The following is a 24,547-nucleotide window of genomic DNA, read 5'->3' on the forward strand; positions in this document are numbered from 1 at the left end:
CAAATGAACTGAAGTTCAGCAGTTTCTCTTTGAAGTCTGGTCCTGACGTTTTTTTGCTGCAGGATGGCTACCTTTAAATCTGCTATGGTGTGTCCAGGTTGAAGTGTGGAGCACAAACCAATGAGGTTAAATTTAAACTCAGGAAAACGAGAGGTGTCAGAAAAGTCACTCTCAAAATTCCCTAGAGTAGGATCAGGAGGATGGGTGGGTGGATGCAATCCACTATGTTACAATGCCCTCATTGCCCCTGGGCATTATGCCATCTGCCCTCCAATTTCTCCTCAAGACATACCATGCAGTATCCAGCAACCATGCCTCCTTATTGTGAATATTTCTCCATTTCCTGCCTGGCCAGAGTTTCAAAGGCTCAGCTCTCAATGGGTCAAACTCTTTTGAAAATCTGGTCACTGACTTTAGTGCCTAAATGGGATCTGAGCTCTTCTGAAAAGATGGCCTTACTTACAAAGCAAAACAGCAGTGTTTCGTCTTTCTGTTTTCATGACAGCGGATCCATAGTTTTTTCCCCTTTGTAAGAGATATTTTCTAAGTGCCCTAAAGCTGCAGCTGATTTTGAGGAACCACAGTTCGGCAGCCTTAAACATCACCCTCTAGCAGCAGATGATGTTGGCTATGTTTTCTCCTTTTGGTCACAAAGCAAAAATGCTGAACTGATTTGAAACAGATGCATCTCTTTATTTGTGTAAACAAATAAAACAAGCAAAATTCCAGAGGAAGAAGGATGGTCTTCTAGTGAAGGCAACAAACTAGGAGTCAGGACTCCTGGGTACTTTCCCCAGCTCTGCCATGGACTCCATATGGATGAAACTTAAGTGCTGGTCCTCTTCCGAGCGGTGAATTTCACCCTGTGTGACTTAGGGCAACTCAGTCTTTCTGTGTCAATTTCCCTGTTTGTAAGTAGAGTAAATAATACTGACCAGCCAGTGATATTGAGGATTTATTCATGTTTGTAAATCACTCAGAGATCTGCTGCTCTGGACGAGCAAAGTATCATTAGACCCCCAAGGAGGGATCTCTCCGTGGTTTGAGCATTGATCTCCTAAATGCAGGGTTGTGAGCTCAATCCTTGAGGGGACTATTTAGGGATCTGGGGCAAAAATCTGTCTGGGGATTGGTCCTGCTTTGAGCAGGGGGCTGGACTAGATGACCTCCTGAGGTCCCTTCTAACCTTGATATTCTATGATTCTATTCATATTAGCGGTGGAAGAGGGTTCTAAGACCCAGTAATCATCCCCTAATGAACACACACACAGTAGGGATACAAAGCTTCTTCACCAACCAGATCATTATGCCACTGCAGAAAGTATGTACAGTCTGAAAAGATATTGTAAAAGGCCCTGATGGTGCAGTTGGATCCGTGCCGAAGGGCCTCTGTACCCACACAGAGCTCCAATGACTTCAAGCCAATCCACCTCTGTGGACGTGTTTAAAGAGGCTTTTGTTAAAAGTACCCGCTTTCGTTTTTACTTTCAATACTGGGTTCAGTTGTTTTCATTCCTTTGGACTATAAGGCGTACTTGCTGAACTGCCAAGACAGCGAAAACAGGGATTTAAGCCTTTTAAATATTGTTTATTAATGATATTAAATACAAACCGTTTAAAAGCATGGGCTTTCAACAAAGACTGTTTTGAGCAGCACAGAGATATTAAAATATTTTTGTTCTAAAATGTAATTATTGAGGTTTTTAGATTTACACATTTTATAAGCAAACCTGTATAATAATTATAATATCACCTAACTCTAATATAGCACTTTGGGATGTGCGTTCATTAGTAGTACATACACACACAAAGCTGGGGTATATTGGCTCTCTGCACGGCTACATCTAGCTTTAGTGTGTTATTGCTCACATGACGGGCCTGGTTCTGGTTGCACACAGTTTTTACAATAGTGTAACTCCATTGCTCTCAGTAGATTTACTTTTGATTTACACCCGATCAGAATCAGGCCCAGAACCTGCAGTTTAAAAACAATGGTGACAGTCAAGGCTGTGAAACAAACCTGCTCCAATCTGAAAGCAATTCAACGTTCCTCTGCTATAGTTAGTAGAATTAAGCAAGAGGATGGAAAGAATTTGAAAACTGGGCTATGATCAAAGGAAATCAGAACCATCATACCCGTGTAGCATTTTCATAGCTGGCAGAACCAAATGCTTCAGAGAAAGGTACAAGAATCCCACTCCTCTCTCACTCACACCCACTCACACACCCACACAGCCACAAGGTCTAGGACCCAGAATGCTTTGTGTCCAGTTTGTGTCATCTGTCTGTTTTGATCATAAGGAACTTAAAGGAGGGCTAGTGGGCAGGAGGGATAGCTCAGCAGTTTGAGCATTGGCTTGTGAAACCCAGGATTGTGAGTTCAATCCTTGAGGGGGCCATTTAGGGAACTGGGGTAAAAATTGTCTGGGAATTGGTCCTGCTTTAAGCAGGGGGTTGGACTAGATGACCCCCTGATATTCTATGTCTTCTATTGGCTCTTGTAGAGGAGCATTTCTCAATCTTTTCAGGTTGACAATGCCTTACTCTGAGTCAATTTTTGGACCAACTTATGTTTACTAAAAAGAACAATGAGTTAGAGTTGGTATGGCAACCCCCATTTTTTCATGTTCCCTGTATATGTATATATATATATATATATCTTCCTACTGTATTTTCCACTGCATGCATCTGATGAAGTGGGCTTTAGCCCAGGAAAGCTTATGCCCAAATAAATGTGTTAGTCTCTAAGGTGTCACAAATACTCCTGTTCTTTTTGCTGATACAGACTAACACAGCTACCACTCTGAAGCTTATGTTTACTGTAAGAGTAAAAAAATGTATCCATGCTAACAATTAGCCTGTGTAACTTATTTGTGAGTGTGATTTGAAAGGTTGACAGAGAATACCTGACCTTGAAGGGTAAGAGTTTGCAGGGAATGAGGGAAGCCAGATTTTCTTTTGCTGTAGAGAAATAAAATTTGCAACACCTCATGATTCCCTCCCCCCCCCATTACCTATTCTAACCCTCTCTGGAGGTTGTGACCTGTGGATTGAGAAACACTGTTGTAGGCATTTAACAAATAATAATACAGCAAACGTTCTACTGGTGAACATGCCCATTTCATAAATATTTGACGTAGGCCCTCACGTCAGGAATGTATTGAAGCATGTACTTAAGTCCATCCCTGTTCGGCAGAGCACTCAGCTGGAAGCAAAACACATGCTTAAGTGCAGTGAACAAAAGCATGTGTGAAGCACATGCTTAATTAAGTCCTTTTCTGAATAGGGTTGTGCAGCTGAGTTGTTAACATAGTCCTAATTATCTTCAAAGCATTAGATTGCCATTAATTATGTCTCCCAGCAACTCTGGGCAGGAGGGAAGTATCATTATTCCTATTGTACAGATGGAGAGATTGAGGCAGTGGTTTTAAGTGACATGGCCGAGGGGTCATGGCAACTGGCTGAGCTGGGAAGAGAACTCAGGAGCTCCATACTTGTGTTCTGACGACCAGAGCACACTTCAGGCTCCGAGCAAGTTCTCAGGACAGCCTCTAGCATTGTAAAGTTTGGGCTTCTCTGCAACAGAGCAAACCGAAAGGCCAGGTCAGATATATTGCACCCAGTAGAGGGCAGCAAGGAGTACATGCGCACGCACACACCGCGCTAGCCAGAGACATTTTTCGAGTTAACCACAATATTTAAAATATTGTGGTGTGATCTTTAGCCTTATAAATTTTTCCCTCTCGGCTTGTATTTTTTTTTCATTTCAGAAAGATGCAGCACACCAAAGGAGGTCAACAATGCAGATGTTACGGTCGGCAATAATAATCTGTTGAATGCCAGCCTCCGGTACACATGCAAAGATGGTTACAAAAGGAAAGCTGGGACATCCAGTCTCATTGTGTGTGTAATGGACAAAGTCACCAAAACACTCCGTTGGACCGAGCCAAATCTACATTGTATTAGTAAGTACCTGCTGTCAGTGTGGTATGCTGCTGTGCTTAATGCTGTGACTAAATGTAAGGAATGCAATGTCAGAAAATTATGGGCAGGAGGGTAGACAGAAGTGACGATCAGTTAGAGGACAACGATCATTCTAGAATTGTGCTGCACTGGGATGATACTGAGTCCAGTTGATCCCTGGGTGGATTTAGATGTGGCTGTGCCCAGTTACACGAAGGATGCGTATGGTCCATTGCATTCAGCAAAATATGAACTAAGGGCCAAATTCCGCAACATTGACACTGAGTAGCACCCACTCATGCAAATCGTCCCATTGATCTCAACGCTCGGGGAAGTAAGCACTCAACCCGCGCAGGATCTGCAGAACCTGGCCCTCTGTAAGTAGGTGAGAGGGATGCCTGTGCAGTGTAAAGTGGTCTCAAATGTTTGTGCTTGGGACACAAGGAGAGATCCAGCGCAGGTTTAGGATTTGCCATGGAAATCAAAGCACTGGCCAGTCTGGTGTGGTTCCTGACTCTGGCAGCGGCCAGCATGTGGATGTCTGAAAGGCAAAAAACCCCTCCAGTAATGCACCTAGACAATTACGCCGTGTTGTGGGGAAATCACTGCTGGTTTGTGAGGCACCTGAAAAATTGGACTACATCTGAGAGGCTGTGGCATCCCTATTCTGCACCTCTCCACACAGTCGCCGCATGCCTGATTCCCCCAAGTTCCTCAACACTCATGTGGGGCCCACCGGAGATAATTGGAGTCTTTCCATTGACTTAATGGAGCCCCACACTGCAAAGAAAGGTCTCAGCGTGTTACATGCTGCTCTCAAGACTGACTGGCAGAACATTACCAGCTGCCTGCTAGCTATCTTCAATTTTTAGGTAGAGATACAGGGTTGAGGAGTTCTACCTTGCTAGGGCAAAGATAATTCCGGTTGTTGTGTTGGAGCGGTGTGATCTAGTGAATAAAGCAGGGAATGGCGTCAGAACTTCAGGGTTCTACGTTAACCATCGCCTTGGGCAAGTCCCTTGCTTCCTCTCTGTCTCACTTTCTCTGGTTGCTGCTAATAATTCCCTACCTGAGGCTTCATTTAGTCTATTTGTAAAAGTGCTTTGAGCTTTGTGGGCAAGGGGCACCATGGAAGGGCAAGGTATTATCACTCCTTACAACCATATCACTGCGTTCTTCTTCGAGAGATGTCCCTGTGGGTGCTCCACTCCAGGTGCTGGTGTGTCCCTGCGCCCTGGCTCGGAGATTTTTGCAGCAGTACTCGTACCGGCCACGCATGCGCAGAGGCCGCCCCCCCTCTGTGAGTCTAGCTTAACAGTACGCATGCGTGGCCGGTCTCCTCAGTTCCTTCTCTACCGTCCCCGGCCTGAGACGGAGCTCAGCAGACTCGCTAGGAAATTCCTTTCTCTTGTTACAATTACCCTTCTAGTTAGTTAGTTTGTTGTTAGTTAAAATATATATATATATATATATCCTGTCAGCGGCAGCGGCTTCAGACATGCCTGGCTCCACAGGCTTTAAACACTGCTCAAACTCCAGGGACGCTATCCCGCTATCAGATGGCCACTCATACTGTATAAAATGTTTGGGGGAGACCCACATTCCTCAAAAATGTGCCCACTGCAGAAAACTCAGCTCCAGGGCATGGAAGGACAGGGAGCTTAAACTGAAAATGCTCCTCCTCCGGAAATCCCTAGGAGCGGCTTCAGACCTAGGCGCTGATTCCAGCTCTGCTGCCCACCACAGCCCCCCCGCCTCAAACAAACAGAAGAAATCTGATAAGAAAGGGCACTTTACCTCAGCTTCAAAGGAAGCCCTGAGACACAAGCCCTCCCCGGGCGGATCTACCGCTTCCCTGCCTGTGCTCCCCGACTTGAGCACATTTGACAAGCCGGGCTCCTCCGGCACCGCGCGAAAACCGCCTGAGGCGGCGGCGGCGCGAAGCTCCGGTGCTGAGGCTTCAGGCTTTCTGCTGCCTGCCTCTCTTCTGGCACCGTTCGGCACCGCGACGGACGTGGTGCCGACATTCCACACCCTGCCTGACCCCCTGCAGGCTGATGCTGCCCTCCCGGCACCGGCCACGGCACCGGCACCCGTGGAACTGATTGGCAGTGAGCCAAGAACCAAAACCTCGGCTCAGAGGAATGTTCCCTCATTGCAACTCCCTCCTACACGTCCGTCACATCACGCAGGAGCCTCACCACTTCACTTCACTCAGGCAAGAGATCTGCTGGTGTCACCTATCCTGCAGTCTCCCCTGCTGAATGCCTGTTTCTCTTCGATGGCAGTCAGGGTTTGAACAGTCTTCCTCCAGTGAGGAGGAAACTGGACCACAGGAGGGTTTTTCTCCGTATCAACCCTCCCATCCCCAGACCCCAGTCAACAGAGGTTTTAGGAAAATTACCTCAGCCTATTCTCAGGATCCTGCCCCCTGGGGGGGGTGAACACCTGGATGGCACCACCTATGCCCTACCCACCACCATGGCAATATTGGGCACCATGGGCATCGTATCCTCGAGAACACACGTGCTACGCCACCTCAACCAGGCGCAACACCGATCTAGCACCACCACCTGACGAACCTGCCAATGACACCAGACACCAGGCAGCACCGTCACACTTGCAGGATCAATCAAGTCCTGCTCCTATCCCAGTAGAGCCAGAGGTTACGCCTGAAGAAGCCTTACTTCCCCCTCCTCCAACACCGTCAGATGACTATGCAAAATTCCAAGACCTCTTTAAAAGAGTTGCCAGTGACTTGAGAATTAACTCGGAGGAAGTCCCTGAGCAACAGCATGAGTTAACGGACATCCTACAGCCCTCTTCTTCCTCTAGGGTCGCATTACCAATCAACGTAGCCCTTTTAGAACCTGCTAAGTCCATCTGGCAGACTCCAGCTACATGCCTACCGACCTGTAAGCAAGCGGACCGGAAGTACTTCATCCCTTCTAAGGGCTCTGAATTCCTTTTTACCCATCCGGCGCCAAACTCGTTAGTAGTAGACGCAGCGAACCAAAGGGCCAAACAACAGTATTCCCGCTCCACCCCAGCCAACAAGGAAAGTAAACACTTGGACCTCTTTGGTCGTAAAGCATTTGCATCCTAGACGCTGCAATTTCGTATAGCTAATTATACTGCAGTTCTTGCAAAATATGACCACAGAAACTATAATAAGTTCATGGACTTTATTGACGACATCCCAGAACAGAAAAAACAACAATTCTCAGCTCTGGTTTCCGAGGGACAAATCATATCACGTACCGCTCTTCAAGCGGCCCTCGATGTAGCCAACACTGCAGCAAGATCGACCGCCACAGCAGTGGTCATGCGCCGAGGTTCATGGCTCTCCTCCTCTTTCTTTCCTTGAGAGGTCCAGAGCACCATTGAAGATCTTCCCTTTGATGGTGAAAAACTTTTTGCTTCCGCCACGAATGACGTGCTTCACTCAATGAAGGACTCAAGGGCAACCCTCCAGTCCTTAGGTCTCCAGACACCTACGACCAGAAGACGGCAATATAGATACCAACCTTACCAACGTCCACGCTACCCCGCATTTACACAACACTCCCATAGACCACAGGAGCAACAACAACAGCAACAACGCCAGAGACCAAGATTCCAGTGTCGTTGTCCCAATTCGACGGGGGTGCCTCAACCCCCTCCAACTAATAGGCAGATTTGAAGCTTTGGTCGAGGGTTTAGAAAACAGCGTTCCCACTTCAGCCAGCACACATATCTTTGCACACCGCCTACGACCATTCTCCCACCAATGGCAAAACATTACCTCCGACAAGTGGGTCATAGAGGTGGTTACAATTGGATACGCCATCCCCTTCCTCTCCTTGTCTCCCACCCACCCACCCTCCCCGTCCCTCTTCAGGGACCCCTCTCACGAGCAACTACTCCTCCAAGAAGTGCAACATCTCCTTCAACTAGGGGCAATAGAAATTGTGCCAGAATGACACAAAGGGAAGGGTTTTTACTCCCATTATTTCTTAACAGAAAAGAAAACTGGGGGATGGCGACCAATCCTTGACCTCAGGAGGCTCAACAAATTTGTCAAAAAGCAAAAGTTACTCTCACCACCATAATCCCAGCGCTGGAGCAGGGTGATTGGTTTTCAGCCCTTGACCTACAGGACGCCTATTTTCATGTGACTATACACTCGGCCCACAGACGCTTCCTACGTTTTACTCTTGGCTCAACACATTTTCAATACAGGGTTCTTCCCTTCGGACTGTCCATGGCGCCCCGTGTCTTTTCCAAGATCCTAGCCGTAGTTACTGCCCACCTCAGAAAACAAGGGGTTTCCTTACCTCAACGATTGCCTCCTCAAAGCCTCAACGTTCAACGAAGCTCTCCGATCCACGCGGCTTACAGTCGATTGTTTCCTATCTCTAGGCCTGCAAATAAACAAAGACAAATCCACATTATGCCCCACCCAACATCTGGAGTTCATAGGGGCAAACCTCGACTCCCGGACAGGATTGGCATCTCTTCCACCCGACCGCTTCAACTCCATAAGCCGACTGGTCACAAAAATTCGCAACAGTCCCCAGGTGACTGCCCGAGACTGTCTACAAATACTAGGTCACATGGCCTCGTGCACTTTCGTCATCCAAAATGCACGCCTCTACATGAGGTGTTTCCAAGCGTGGTTGGCCACGGTTTACAGACCGAATGTGCACTCTCTAAACAAGACTTTTTCCGTACCTTTCCAAGTCAAAGATTCTCTACTGTGGTGGACTGTTCACTCCAACCTCTGCTCTGGAGTCCCCTTTCTTCAGGAGGCTCCATCCCTCATACTGACTACCGATGCATCTCTGACTGGCTGGGGTGCACACATGTCTCACCACACAGTCCAGGGGATATGGTCTTCAACCGAGACCTCTCTGCACATAAATGTCCTAGAACTTCAAGCCATTCGCAATGCGAGCCGTCATTTTCTTACACTAATCAGGAATCACCAAGTACGCATAATGACAGACAACATTGCATGCATGTTCTATGTAAACAGGCAGGAAGGAGTTCGATCCCACTCGCTTTGCACAGAGGCTATGAAGCTCTGGAATTGGTGCATTGCAAACAACATCCGGGTATCAGCTGCCTATTTTCCCGGAGTGATGAACACCACAGCGGACGAACTAAGCAGACGCTTTCCATGGGATCATGAATGGGAGATAGACGAGAAAACCATTCACAACATATTCTGCATTTGGGGTCACCCAACCATAGACCTTTTTGCAACTGCAAAAAACAAAAAATGTTCCGACTTTTGCTCCAGAGCGGGCCTGGGCAAACATTCCCTGGGAGACGCATTCATGATCCCATGGCACCGAAACTTACTCTATGCGTTTCCCCCGATACTGGTTCTCAACAGGGTCCTGATAAAAATACGAACAGACCGGGCCAAGGTGATCCTAATTGCCCCGTCGTGGCCCAGACAACTGTGGTTTCCGTTCCTCACCAGAATGTCGATTCGACCACCAATCTCGTTGCCTCTCCTCCCGAACCTCCTATCGCAACAACGCGGCCGATTTCTCCACCCCAACCTGTCCATGCTTCACCTCAAAGCCTGGTTCCTACATGGTTCTCCCAAAGCGAACTAGATTGCTCTGAACAAGTTCAAAGAGTGCTCCTACATAGCAGAACACAATCTACTTGCACCACCTATCTACGAAAGTGGAGACGATTCACACATTGGTGTTCAGCTAAACAACTTTGTCCCACGTCGGTATCTCTCTCGCTCATACTTGATTATCTATTGGACCTTAAGCGATCCGGCCTTTCTTTCAGCTCCATCAGAGTCCATTTAGCTGCTATTACAACTTTTCATGACAAAATTGATGATACTTCTGTTTTTGCTCACCCAATCACCAAGTGTTTCCTCAAGGGACTCCAAGCCCTATACCCAGACATTAAACCACCTACCACCCTGTGGGACCTTCATTTAGTACTATCTTGCCTAACTCAACAACCATTTGAACCCCTAGCCACATGCTCCCTTTTACACCTTTCGATGAAAACAGCATTTTTAGTGGCAATTACCTCCACCAGACGGGCAGGAGAAATAGCAGCTCTTATGGCAGACCCACCATATACGCTATTTTTCAAAGACAAGGTTACCCTCAGATTACACCCCAAATTTCTTCCTAAAGTACACTCCTCGTTCCACATTAATGAGCCGATTCACTTACCAACCTTTTTCCCGAAGCCACATGCGAACTCGTTTGAAGCTACAGTGCATATATTAGATGTACGCAGGGCCTTGTCCTTCTATTTGGATGGAACCAAACTGTTTAGAAACTCTTCTAGACTTTTTGTCTCCATCGCGGAGCATTCCAAAGGTTCTCCTATTTCTACCCAGAGACTTTCAAACTGGATTTCTCAGTGCATCCGGTTGTGCTATCAGATGAAGAAGGTTGCACCTCCAGACGGCATCAGAACGCACTCCACTAGATCTCTGGCTGCCTCTGTAGCATTCTTATGCAAAGTTCCCCTGGCAGATATCTGTAAAGCATGGTTGGTCCTCTGAACACACATTTGTTAAACATTATGCCCTTACTTAAGGCCCCCTTTCTGATATATTTGGGCAGGGCTGTACTATCTACAGCATTCCTATCAGATCCGAAGTCCCTACCTCCTTGAGACACACTGCTTTTAAGTCACCTGGAGTGGAGCACCCAAAGGGACATCTCTCGAAGAAGAAGAGGAGGTTACTCACCCTGTGCAGTAACTGACGTTCTTCGAGATGAGTGTCCCTGTGGGTGCTCCACTACCCATCCTCCTCCCCTCTACTTCGGAGTTGGGGTAGCCTCCGTTGTAGAGAAGGAACTGAGGAGATTGGCCACGCATGCGCACTATTATCCTAGACTCACTGCGGGGGGGGCAGCCTCTGCGCATGCGTGGCCAGTACGAGTACTGCTGCAAAAATCTCCGAGCAAGGGCGCAGGGACACACCAGCACCTGGAGTGGAGCACCCACAGGGACACTCATCTCAAAGAACGTCAGTTACTGCACAGGGCGAGTAACCTCCTCTTTTCTTTCACCAGGGGACCCTGCTCTACCTCCTGTAACTTCCAGCCCCAAACAGACAACATCAGCACCTAGGACAGAGACGACTAGTCTTGTCAATAAAGGTAAGCTCCCTTTACTAAAGAGAATCCAAGCTTTTCTTTTCTTTGAGTTTTTGGATGGTGGGGGGAGAGACTGAAATTCAGGCGTTGATTTTTCAATTAGATACAGTGGACCAGATCCTGAGCTGCTGTAAATCAGTGTGGCTCCACTGAAATTGGATTAACACCAGCGGAGGATCTGGTTCACTATTCCTCCTCCTTCCCTGTCCTTGATGGTTGTGGCTGCCGTGGTACTTAAACATACCTAACATATCATTGCCAAATGCAGGTGTTTAAAGTTAGGCACCTAAATCCTTCATGATAGTGACCTGATTTGCCAAGGTGCTGAGCAACCTCATCTCCCATGGGCTGAATCGAAAACCAGGCCATTTTTCACAGTGCCTCGATGTGGGTTTCAGCGGCTAATTCAAGCACCTGTGTTTGAAAAACCTGGCTGCAGTGCCTGACTCTGATCTCTATTATCTCATCCTCCTCCGCCCTTCTCTGTTATTTACTACACTCCTTTGTAGTGCCTCATTTTAAGTCAGATTGTCAGCTTTCAGGGTAGGGACTGTCTCGCACGATGCGGTCATACCACACCTAGCACCATGGGGCTTGCCCCTGACTGGGAGCTCCACTACTAGGAACCTATGACAACAACAATATAAAATAATCTATTAAAAAGTTAAATATATAGTTGACTATATTATAAAATAATATGTTATTGTTATTACACCTCTTCATCTTGTAGCCAAAGACAAGAGTGCTCAAATGAGATATTCACCCAGGGAAGAATTATTCTGGGCAAGAGACATTCACATGTTTAGTTTTTAAGGTCTCAATTCAGGATGGTCCTTAAGCATATGCTTGTGAGCCATCCCATTGATTTCAAAGTTAGGCAGCTGCTTATACACCTGCTTGAATTGGGACGTAAATAACTAAAATAAAAACAACAGTTCATTTGTCTTTCAAATGTGCCTAAGAATGTATTTAACTACTTGCTAGAATCAAAGACTTTTACACCATCTAAACCACCAGTAACTGCAGAGATTACCACAGTCCCAGTCATGGCCTCCACACCATCCTATGAAAGGGAGATCACTTCACCACTAGCAGGCCCCGTCTCACAGCTCAGGACTGACAAGCCTTCACGGGAAACACTTGCACCAGCAACAACTGAGATCAGGTCATCAAAGGGGCCTGCTTGCGTGACCCCAGAAGACACAACACAACGGCGCACCACAGCCACGCAGGACACACACGCGTCCCAGCTCTGGACGGATGAGCCATTGTTGGAAACAGTTACAACAGAAGGAGATTGGTCAACAGCAGTGCCAACCAGTGTGACCACAGGAGACTCAACACAGCTTCTCACCGCAGTCACCCATAACACTAAAGGTTTGTCACCAACCAGTCCCTAGTATTCTAACTGCCTGGGCCAAACTAACCTGCTAACGACGCTATCTGCTGGGCACCCTGCTTAATCACTTCAGTATCACCTAGTACATCAGAATATTCATAGAGACTGCATGCACCTGCTGCCTTGCCCACACACACACGGCACCAGTTTAACTCAGGTTTTGTCTACACACAGAAGTTGAGCTGTTTTAACTTAAATTGGTTTAAAAATACAATTGAGTTAAACTGATACAAACCCCAGTGTGGACACATTAATCTCAGTTTAAATCTTGTTTATATCAGCATAGCCAGCACCTGTAATTAAGATGTAAATAAAAGCATCCTATTCCAATAAATTAAATTCAGTAAAAATATCAACTTACAGTACACTGAAATCATATACTCTTCATTGGAACTAAGTGTCCACACAGAGATCTGCACTGAAATAACTAAAGCTATGAATTAAAACCAGTTAAGTTATTTTGGTTGCAGTTCGCATATAAACAAACCCTTACAGGTGCAGTCTAAACTGAATTAAGCCCATTTTAAAATCCATGTAAATGTCCACACACAAAGTTGTACCCGTTTAACTAAATTGGTTGAAAAGCCCTACCTGTCATGCTGATCAGTATTGTCTCATTGCTCCCTATTGCCCTTGTCTTGTAGTTACATTTTAAACTTGCTGGGTAGGGAACCGTCTTTTGGGTCTGTGTTTTTATAGCACAATGAGGTCTATCGGTGAGCCACACCTGGTGTCCCTTGGCTCTGCCACAATAGAAATAATAATGCTCAGACCAATGCAAGTTTACGTCATTCTTATTTCGGTGTAAGAATGTCTTATTTCAATTTGTTTAATCGGTTAAAAAGAAAATTGGATTATGCTAAAGTGAAATGAGTCCACAATAGCATCACTGGGTTTTGCACCAGGTTAAATAAGCTGATGCAACTTCTGTATGCAGACAGCTCTGTTCCATCCACTTCTTCCTTGTTGGGGTTGATACAGCCACTAAAGAAAAGCATGAGTGCTCCATTATATCAGGGAGGTAACTGTGCTTCCGCTAACCAGGCAAAGGAGGAAACCAAGCCCTGTTCACTTCCTTTCTTACTGTTGCTTCTGTAATACCAATACAAAACTAAATGCAAAGCACTCATGCAAACGTTCATATGAAACCTGGGTACATGGCAGCTGCATTTCAAACTTGGGTGCATACATGAAGCCTCCTTTCAGAGTGACTGGACCTCTTGAAGGTCCCATTTGTTTTTATGGGAACATCTCTGACAATCAAGCCATTAATTTAGGTACCTGAATATGGATCTAGATCAGGGGTGGGCAAACTTTTTGGCCCGAGGGCCACATCTGGGTGGGAAAATAGTATACGGGCCCATGAATGTAGGGCTGGGGCTGCAATGTGCAGGAGGTGGCTCAGGGCAGAGTGTGCGGAGTTCAGGAGGGGTGCGGCGGGGGCTCAAGGCAGGGGATAGGGGTACAGAACGGGGCGACAGGGGGCTCAGGGCAGGGGGTTGGGGTGCAGGAGGGGTGTAGCAGGGGGTTGGGGGCTCAGGGAAGGGGGTTGATGTGCAGGAGGGGGTGCGGAGTGCAGGAGGGAGCTCAGGGCAGGGGGTTGGGGTGCAGGAGGGGTTCGGGGTGCGGGCTCCAACCTGGCGCCGCTTACCTGGAGCGGCTCTGGAGTGGCAGCGGTGCACAGCGGGGCTAAGGCAGGTTCCCTGTCTGCCCTGGCCCCGCGCCGCTCCCGGAAGTGGCCAGTATGTCCGGCAGTGGCTCCTGGGGGTGGGTGGGACAGGCGGCTCTGCCGTGCGCTGCCTTCACCTGTGGGTACCACCCTGAAGCTCCCATTGGCTGCAGTTCCCTGTTCCTGGCCAATGGGAGCTGCAGGGGGCAGTGCAGGCGAGGGCAGCACTTGGACCCTCTGCCCCTTCTGCCCCCAGGGGCCACAGGGATGTGGTGCCGGCCGCTTCCGGGAGCGGTGCGGGGCCAGGGCAGGCAGGGAGCCTGCCTTAGCCCCACTGTGCCACTGCAATCCCGTGGGCCGGATCAAAAGCCCTGACGGGCCGGATCTGACCCGCGGGCTGTAGTTTGCCCACCCCTGATCTAGATGCCTACCTGGAGGCACCCAAGTGTGAACAGCTTGGCCTAATTGCAGTGACCAGAAGGGGTAGATTTAATAGAAAAACCCCAGTAGGCAAAGAATGTTGAGGGCCCAATGATTTGGCCCAGTCTAGGCCTTGGAGAATGGGAGAAAAGAACAGTTAATCTGTCCTTAAATGTGTGCACCATTTCTTGCTGCTTCATTCTTCCCTCCGTTTCATTCCTCCCTTCTTGTCTCCTCTTCTAGCCTTTTAATATTTTCTTGTCTTCTTTTTCTCTCCTTTTTATTGTTTTCCCCTATCCTCCCATTTTTCCCCTCTCTTCTTTCCAAGGTGCTACACGTCCAGCTTGACTTTCTGATCTCCCCACCCACCCATCCGCCCACAGATGCGCCTACTGGGTCTCCCCAACTCCTCCCTCATCATCTTTCACCACCCCACCCCACTCTCTGGGTCCACACCTTGTGGGTCTTGAAGCCTCTTCAGCCCCACTGGGTTGCTTAGACCCTTCGTTCTTTCACCCTCCTCCAGCTCTCTCAATTCACACTGTATCTCTGGGCCTCCTTACTGTCTCTCCCAATCCGTCATATAGACGAAGACAACAGCATCTCTATACCTTCTGCACTGGCCTCAGGGGTGGGGAGTTGTGAAGCGGGCCTGGAAAGGAGGAGGAAGAGGAAGAAGAGGAGCTGCCCATCCCTAGTCACGCAGTACTCCTCCAGCCCTGTGTTCACATCACTGGGCAAGGGGCCTAGGCAGCGCACGTTGACCCAGCCACCTCAGCTGAGTAGGAGTGAGGCACACTAAATCCTACCTCACAAAAGCCTGCGGAGATACCTCAGCCCCAACCCAGATAGCTAACCAAGCACATTAATAAACTTGCCTGTTCGCCTTCATATCTGTTTGCTAATCTGCAGTGCCCCCTGTTGTTCTCGTCCTGCTCCCTCACTTCCCCAGCTCTGCCAGTTCACCTCAGTCACAATCCACAGTTCCCCTGCTACTCCACAGCGCTCTGCCAGTTCATCTCAGCCCTGACTTGCAACACTTGCAGCCATTCCAGCCCCGGCCCTCTCAAGCAGCCACAGCCAACCCTGCCAGACTCCGAGGTGGTCTATAAACGGACCCCGGGGACTAGGATGAAACATCAAAACAACTCCTGTCCATCTGTTACTTTGGCTCAGATGTAAACTCAAGTCCAGCAGCTATGATCTAAAGACACCTGTCCATAGTGCTGACCCACTGCACTGTGGGCCTCCCCATCGCTACACCTGCTTGTTTTTTAAAGTATGTCTCTAGGTAGAGCCAGCAGGAAAAATGGGCTAAGTCCTTCTAAATCAGAAACAGCACTTCTCCTTGATATGTGTCTGAGTACTGTCAGTTTTCCTAGCTTATAAGGGAAGAATAAAAGGCAGAGAATATGGCTCTGCAAGGGGAGGTTGGATCTAGTTTTTATTCTGAAACAAAATTGAGACATGGGAGATCCAGATATGGACCCTCTCACCACAGTATCTGAGCATCACTGAAACCAGATCTCCTGAGTCTCAGTCCAGTAGCTTCATCACAGGACTTCCCTTCCTCTCTTTCAAGCTTAGTAATCCATTCATGCTAGGAATGAATTGGGTTGTGCGCAGACATATGGTGTGACTGGGATCAGACTTTAGAATCAGTATGACGATGCAGAACTGTTTGGCTGACTCACCCTGACAACCCACCCGTCTGGTCTCACTAGCTACACTCAGGAATATAAGGGATTCAGCATCTTCCCTGGTGCAAAAGAGAACTAGAGGGAAGAGAGGGAGATTCTGCAGAAAACCCTTAATTACCCTGTTACATGAAACACTGTAGACAGCTGCAATCCACAGGGCCCTGGGCTGGAACCCAGAGTAGAGGGTGAACCCTGGTTCCCCCCACCCTCCCAACTCCCTATTTGATACAAGAGGAGGTGACCTGGACTGTGGGTCCCACCAGAGGGGAAGGTCCCTGGCCTGTCCCCTGACCCACTAGATGGGTCAGCAGAGACTGCGGGGATTGTTTTCCTCCCTTTCCCCATGGCAGCCAGTGATGAGGTTAGCTGAGTGAATGGCAGGTTTGAGCCACTAGAAAAAGTGGCCAAACTGAGGGCTGCCATGAATCTCTGAGGTGAGCAAATCCACCAATAAGCACAGAACCCACCAAGGCAGAGGAGGAACTTTGTCACAACTGGTGTTAGGAGTGGGATTTGGTGTGCACAGCACGGCGGAAGAAGGAGGGTGTTATTAAAAATAGGAAGAGGGGGTTTTTTGGTTTGTTTTTTTCCCCTCACCACAATGGAGGACGTAGTGCGGGCATTGATACAAACCATGGCTGCCCAGCAGGAGGTTACCCGTGTCCAGGCAGCCGCCCAACAGGAGGCAGGGCGGCTGCAGCAGATGACCAATCGCCTGTTGATGGACCAGGCCGCTCAAGACCGTGCTGTGTTGCGGGAACTGGTAAACCAGGTGAAGGCCCTGACAGAGCTGAACCACAGCAATGATGAGATTCAGATCATACAGGCCAGCAATTGGCTGCAGAAAATGACGCGGGAGGATGATGAAGAAACATACCTTCTGGCCTTTGAGAGGACAGCCCTACGGGAGGCCTGGCCTCGAGATCAGTGGTCTGGCATCCTTGCTCTATTCCTGTGTGGGGAGGCCCAGAAGGCCTACCATGATCTGCCTGAAGAGGCTGCGGCAGACTACCCCCAGCTGAAAGTAGAGATCCTGGCCAGATCTGGGGTAATGACTGCAGTGCGGGCCCAGCGATATCATGAGAGGAGGTACCAGGAAGACAAAACCCCGCGCTCCCAATTATATGACCTCATCCATCTTGCACGAAAGTGGTTACGAACTGAGTCCCCGAGTCCGGAAGAGATACTAGAGGTTCTGGTCATTGACCGATACATGAGGGGACTACCGCCAGACCTTCGCGCCTGGGTACGCCAGAATGAACCCTCCATCTACGATGAGGTTGTCGCCCTGGTAGAGAGGCGAAGGACGGCAAGGGAACTGACCCGATCACTTAAGAAAGAGGCACCCCGGGTTAAACTAGCAGCACCAAGCCCCAGAGCTCAGGCGACTGGGCCCCCAGAAGGGCCCAGGTGGAAAAAGAGAGAGGCTGAAGGCCCATCAGAGGCCACAAAGCGTCGGAGCACTGAGGGGGAAGAGGATCATGATGTTAGACTGCCCAAACCGAGAGACCGGGGAACGCCTAGGGCCCCATACAGATGTTACTCCTGTGGGGAGTGGGGACACATAGCTGCACAGTGTCCCAATGCTGAGGAGCCTGTGCAGTGTAACCTGGGGAACTGGACAGACCCATGCTCCCTAATCCACCTTGTGGGGGTCTCACTAACCCCACATATGTACACCAGACCAGTGAAACTAAATGGGGTAGAGACCACGGCACTGGTTGATTCGGGGAGTGCTATCACGCTTATCTCAGGGAAGCTTGTGAAGCCTAGTCAGCTGCTGCAGGCTAAACGTACGGGGATAACATGTGTCCATGGGACAGTTAGTTACTACCCCACCATCCCAGTAAAAATTGAAATCCAGGGGAACACCACTGAAGTAGCAGCAGGTGTAGTCCCTAAACTCCCATACCCGGTGCTCATAGGAGGGGACTTCCCAGGATTTGGAGACTTACTCCCAGTAGGGGGATTGGAGACGGGGAAACCTTGAAGTTAGTGAGGCATTCGCGGTAGACTGTCAATCCCCAATCTTCTCTGAAATATCCCCAGATTTGGTCTCCATTCCCAGGCAGGGTAGAAAGACGAAAATGGAAAGAAGGGCAGCTAAGTCCTTGGGGACCTGGATCCTGTCCCAGGGACAGAGAATCGTCCTTGTGGGCAGGTGGACCAGGGTAGCTGGAAAGGAGGCTGCCCCGGAGGAGGAAACGCCTGAGCCTGACCCCCACCCTAATGTCTCTGAACCAGGAGAGGCAACAGAGACTGGCCCCCTAGAGCTCGGGCAGATTAGCCCCGGAAGAAAAATTTTTGGACGGGACCGAGCTGAAGACCCAAGGTATGACAACATTAGGAAGAAGGTGACAAAATAGATGGGGTCCCCATGGAAGGGAAAACCCAGAGACCAGGACCCGACTTCATAATGAAAAAGGATGTCTTGTACCGGGTTGCACCAGTACGGGGCAGAAGGCACAGCAGCTTCTAGTACCTCAAAAACACCAGAACGCCGTATTAAGCCTTGCCAATAATCATCTTTTTGGGGAGGATTTGGGGGTAGAAAAGACCCTGGCACGGGTCCTACAACAGTTCTTCTGGCCCGGAGTACATGAAGTGCAGAGGTACTGTGCCTCCTGCCCGGTATGTCAGCTGCACTGTCCCCGTCCTCACCTGAGGGCACCTTTTGTACCCCTTCCCATCACAGAGGTCCTCTTCGAGTGAATAGCCATGGACCTAGTGGGACCCCTGGAGAAGACGGCCCGGGGCCACCAATATATACTTGCCATTCTGAACTATGCTACTCGCTACCCAGAAGCTACACAGCCTCTAAAACGATAGCCAAAGAGCTGGTGGGGATCTTTGCTTGAGTGGGGCTACCAAAGGAGATATTAACAGACCAAGGAACCCCATTTATGTCAAAGCTAATGAAGGACCTCTGTACTCTTCTCCATGTACATACCCTGAGAACTTCAGTCTATCATCCACAGACCGATGGGCTGGTAGAAAGGTTTAACCGAACCCTCAAGGCTATGATAAGGAAGGTGGTAAGTCGGTACGGGAAGGATTGGGACACCCTACTACCTTACCTTATGTTTGCTATCTGGGAGGTACCTCATGCCTCAACTGGGTTTTCCCCCTTTGAATTATTATACAGGCGCCACCCCTGTGGCATATTAGATATCACCAAAGAGATCTGGGAAGAGGAAACCAATGAGGGGAGAAGTATAACTGAACATGTATTGCAGATGTGAGACCGGATCGCCCGGGCCACCCCTATTGTATGGGAACATTTGGAAAAGGCGCAGGAGGCCCAGTGAAGCCATTACAATCGCCAGGCAAAAGTCCGACAATTCCAACCAGGGGATCGGGTGCTGGTGCTGGTACCCAGGGCAGAAACCAAGCTTCTGGCCCAATGGCAGGGGCCCTTTCAGGTGGTTGAACCCATGGGGGAAGTAACCTACAAGGTGCGGCAGCCAAGATGCCAGAAACAAGAACAGATTTATCACATTAACCTCTTAAAGCCTTGGCACCAGTGAGAGGCATGTGTGGTGGCCCAAGAGACCCTGATCCAGGAAAATAACCTACATGGGCAGATCAGGATATCCCCTGATCTGACAGCGAACCAGAAGAAGGAGGTAACTGAGATGATCAACCGGTACCAGGACGGGTTTTCAATCAAATCAGGCTGGACCACCGAAGCGTATCACCACATTATCATAGACCCTGGAGCAAAGGTAACTTTAAGGCCCTACCGGGTCCAAGTGGCAAAAAGGGAGGAGATCAAGGCAGAGGTAAAAAGGATGTTGGAGCTGGGAGTCATCGAAGAGTCCCACAGTCAATGGTCAAGCCCGATTGTGTTGGTGCCCAAACCCAATGGAACCACTAGGTTTTGTAATGACTTTTGCCGGCTGAACGAGATATCCAAATTCAATGCATACTCCATATCGATGAGTTAGTTGACTGCCTGGGCAATGCCTGATTTTTGACCACCCTTGATTTAACAAAGGGATACTGGCAGATTCCCCTTGCCAAAGATAAGACGGCATTCTCTACACCAGAGGGTCTGTTTCAATATACTGTTCTTCCTTTTGGACTGCATGGAGCACCTGCCACCTTCCAGCATCTTATGGACAAGCGTCTGCAGCCCCATACCAGGGGTGTGGTGGAGTACTACCGGCGATTTATTCCCCATTTTGCCACCTGATAAAAGCCCGGGGTCCAGACACGGTGAAGTGGACAGACGCTGCAGAGAAAGCATTCATGGATCTACGGACAACCCTCTGCAGTAACCCCGTGCTTATATGTCCGGACTTCAATAAAGAGTTCATTTTACAAACAGATGCACCTGAAGTAGAATTGGAAGCTGTCCTGTTGCAGATGGTTGGAGATGAAGAACACCCGATCTTCTACCTCAGCAGGAAACTCCTCCCGAGAGAGCAGAAGTATGCAGTGGTTGAGAGAGAGTGCCTTGCTGTGAAATTGTCCATGGAAACACTTCGTTATTACCTACTGGGAGGACAGTTATCCTTGTGGCAGATCATGCACCCCTCCAGTGGATGCAGTGAAATAAAGAGAAGAACGCAAGGGTGACCAGATGGTTCCTATCCCTACAACCTTTCCAGTTCACCATACAACAGCGGTCCAGAAGCCACCATGGCAACGCAGATGGCTTGTCGCGGGTACACTGCCTGACGTCCCAAGTTGCCCAATCCCATGGTGTTGAGCACGGGGGGGGGGAGGGAGGAGAATATGTGACAGGGTCAGGCCAGATGGCTACAGGAGAGTGATAGAAAGTAGATACATTAGCCGCAGATTAAGCAGGTCCCTTTTCCCTGAGTAAGATAATGGGCTGTTCAAGAACAATCAGGAAGTTGCTGGAACCAGTTATGGCAGGCAAGCTTATTAGGACACCTGGAGCCAATTAAGAAGCTACTCGAATGAATTAGGGCCGGCAGGCTAATCTGGGCACCTGGTTTAAAAAGGACCTCACTTCAGTTAGTGAGGTGCGTGCGAGGAGTTGGGAGCCAGAGGCGCGCGAGGAGCTGAGAGTGAGTAGGCGTGCAGCTGGAGGACTGAGAAGTACAAGCGTTATCAGACATGAGGAGGAAGGTCCGGTGGTGAGGACAAAGAAGGTGTTGAGAGGAGGCCATGGGGAAGTAGCCCAGGGAGTTGTAGCTGTCATGCAGCTGTATAGACAGCTGCAGTCCACAGGGCCCTGGGCTGGAACCCGGAGTAGAGGGCAGGCCCAGGTTCCCCCCATCCCCTCAACTTCCTATTGGATACAAGAGGAGGTGACCTGGACTGTGGGTCCCACCAGAAGGTAAGGTCCCTGGCCTGTCCCCCAACCCACTAGTTGGGTCAGCAGAGACTGTGGGGATTGTTCTCCTTCCTTTCCCCATGCTGGCCAGTGATGAGGTTAGCTGAGCGAACGGCAGGTTTGAGCCCCTAGCAAAAGTGGCCAAACTGAGGGCTGCCATGAACCTCTGAGGCGAGCAAATCCACCAAAAGTGCAGAACACACCAAGGCAGAGGAGGAACTTTGTCACAGTGTGTATGTTCCAGGCTAATCTTTAGGTCTCCCATGTTTGATTTTAATGCTGAAGAAATTAGAAATCTAAATGATATTAAAATAAATGAAATGTGACATAAAACAAATAGGCAGCACTGGGCCATGGCTTTAAACAGGACATTACTAAATTTTCATTTAAGTATTCACTCAACCTCAGTCTGGTAGAGGAAGAAAGGGAAACATTTTTGTCATTGAAAAAAATATGCATATTTTCCCTTTTTTAAATAAAATGTCGAAGTTCAAAATTTGTCAAAATTTCAAAAAATTTCATCTCACTGTACAAAACGGATCAGAAAACATCGGGGGAACACCACAAAAATCATTGACATTTTTCCCAATTTTGAAATTCACAGATTTTTTTGAACAGCTGTAATACTCACGGAGAAATTCTTAAAAGGGGTGCGGGGGTGGGGGGGGAGGGAAATCTCGAATGTTCTGTGGAGATCGACGTACATAGCCTTACCAGGACTTTAAAACAACCAAAATAGAAATAGCCCCTGAAGAATTCATCCCAGGTTTTGCATGAGCCCCACTGCATGCTGGGCAAGGAGGTGAAGTGCGGTGCCCTTTCGATCTGCAGTTTGGATGTATTCACAGAGGTGTAGATTGTGCCTGGTAAGCGCTGCAGTGAGGCCAGTGAGGAGCTGCATGGCTTCTGGAGCAAGTGCATTCTCTGTTGCCCTCCTGCAGAGGTGCAGCATGCTTCTCCCTCGGTGGCCAGCCAGCTCTACTATGAATACTGTATCCTACTGGTGCAGTGAGGGAGCCAGGGCCTGTCACCTCTCTGCCCCCTTCCCAACCTCCTTTGGGGTGCTAGCAGCCCAAGGCCACTAGGAGGAAGTGACTCCTGTGCTCAGGGGAGGGAAACTGCAGGAGAATGGGGTGGAAATGTTCTTGCCAGCATCTCTGTCTTCTAAGTACCTCCGTAGGGGCCAGGCACAATTGGCCTTAATTTGTTCCTTAATGCAGAATCAGAAGGTGAAATCCAGCCTTAGTGTCAGGGTCAGAACTTTGTTGGAGTCACTGGAGTTGCAGCCATGGACACCGAGGCCTAATTTGGCCCTTAACCCATGAATTCAAGGCTCTCAGAAATGACACACGCCAGGCACTAATTTAAGGCCGCCCTCCTTCTTCCTCTTCTCACCCCCAGCCCATGAGTCCCACACTGCAGCGCTGCATTTGGGTTTGCTTGGCTTACAATGTTGCTTTGCAGCTTTTGGAGGGGCTGGCGATGTGGGCAGGAGGGAGGTGTTGCTTACTGCTTGGGTGGCCTGGTAATCCAGCTGTAAACATCCATTCTTCCATGTTCTTTTACAGTTTCCGCCCGAGTTATGCTCTCTTCTGTGGGTAAGAACTATTCCATTAAGGTGTACAGTCTATGAATCTGAGAGGATGTGGTTTGTGGTTTGGTTTGTTTCTTACACATCAGCAGCCAAATTCAGGTCAGGCTGAGATGGCATCAAATCCCTCCTGCTAGGCAGCATCAGATCGGCATGGTAACTGGATGGGAGACCCCTTAGGACAGGGGTGGCCAACCTGAGCCTGAGAAGGAGCCGGAATTTACCAATGTACATTGCCAAAGAGCCACCGTAATATGTCAGCAGCCCCCCAGAAGCTCCCCCCAGCCCCGCTCCCAGCGCCTCCCGCTCCCTCCCCGCACTTCCCAATCAGCTGTTTCCTGGCGTGCAGGAGGCTCGGGGGAGGGGGCAGGAAGGGGTGGATTGGAGTGGGGGGCAGGGCCTGGGGCAGAGCCAGGGATTGAGCAGTGAGCACCCCCCGGCACAGTGGAAAGTTGGCGCCTGTAGTTCCAGCCCCGGAGTCGGTGCCGATACAAGGAACCGCATATTAACTCCTGAAAAGCCGCATGTGGCTTCGGAGCCACAGGTTGGCCACCACTGCCTAGGAAGAAAATCCGGTGTGCTGCAGAAAGCAGTGCTGGCAGGGTACTAGATGGTCATCTTAGCTCCACATCATAGCTGAGTCAAGGTCCAACCAGGGTAGGAGGGGCACTATCTACTGGAAGAGTCATCTTGCAAATGAGATGTAAATTGAGGTACCAGCTCACTGGTTAATGAAATAAAGATCCCTTTGGCACTTTTCCCCCAAGAGCAGAGGCGTTTACTAGAACTCAAATTTGGCCAGGACACCAGGGGTCTGAGATGTAGATGTTACATCATTGGTCTTTATTTTAAATACAAAAGAGTTTAGTTTTTCTTTTCTTCTCTGGCAGGGTTTCCCATGTTGCTGACCGTTGTAGCTGTTGTATTATGTTGTGTCTGGAGACGGCGAGTGTAAGTTTTCCAATAACGTAATTACATCATGATACAGTACCTGTATAGCTACGTTGCAGGAAAGAAGTAGCCTGAGATTTTTCAAAACCATGCAGGGAATTTAGACGCATAACTCCCATTAACTCGTACAAGAATTGTGAAACTGTGCATCTAAATCCCCTAGGCAGCATTGACAATCCCAATCATCGTCTGTTTCTCCAACTAACTGAGACTATAATTACATTTTCACTGGGGGGACACATCGGTTAAGCTGCCGATAAGTACTGATGAGTCAAATTCCCCTTTGTGCTGATGCTTGTCCTAAGTCCTATGCAGCTCTTAAATTCTGCTTATGCCCTCTAAATAGGGGTTAACTGGAATTTAACCGGGGAACAGGCTCTGTACTGGCCCTCTACACGTGGGTGAAATTC

General features: G+C 49.0%; 1 protein-coding gene across 2 annotated transcripts in view; it reads left to right on the forward strand.

The window, feature by feature from the left end:
* Positions 1–24,547, forward strand: part of IL15RA (interleukin 15 receptor subunit alpha) — a 70,689-nt gene that overhangs the window by 40,385 nt on the left and 5,757 nt on the right. The window contains exons 2-6 of one of the 2 annotated variants that reach the window (XM_054015360.1): positions 3,771–3,965; positions 11,016–11,102; positions 12,084–12,476; positions 23,164–23,193; positions 24,077–24,137. In XM_054015360.1, coding sequence (XP_053871335.1) covers positions 3,771–3,965; positions 11,016–11,102; positions 12,084–12,476; positions 23,164–23,193; positions 24,077–24,137 — 766 coding nt within the window. The remainder of the gene's footprint in view (positions 1–3,770; positions 3,966–11,015; positions 11,103–12,083; positions 12,477–23,163; positions 23,194–24,076; positions 24,138–24,547) is intronic. The other variant, XM_054015370.1, reaches the window with a different exon arrangement.

Source organism: Malaclemys terrapin, chromosome 1 (genome assembly GCF_027887155.1).
Source record: "Malaclemys terrapin pileata isolate rMalTer1 chromosome 1, rMalTer1.hap1, whole genome shotgun sequence".
NCBI lineage: Eukaryota > Metazoa > Chordata > Testudines > Emydidae > Malaclemys > Malaclemys terrapin.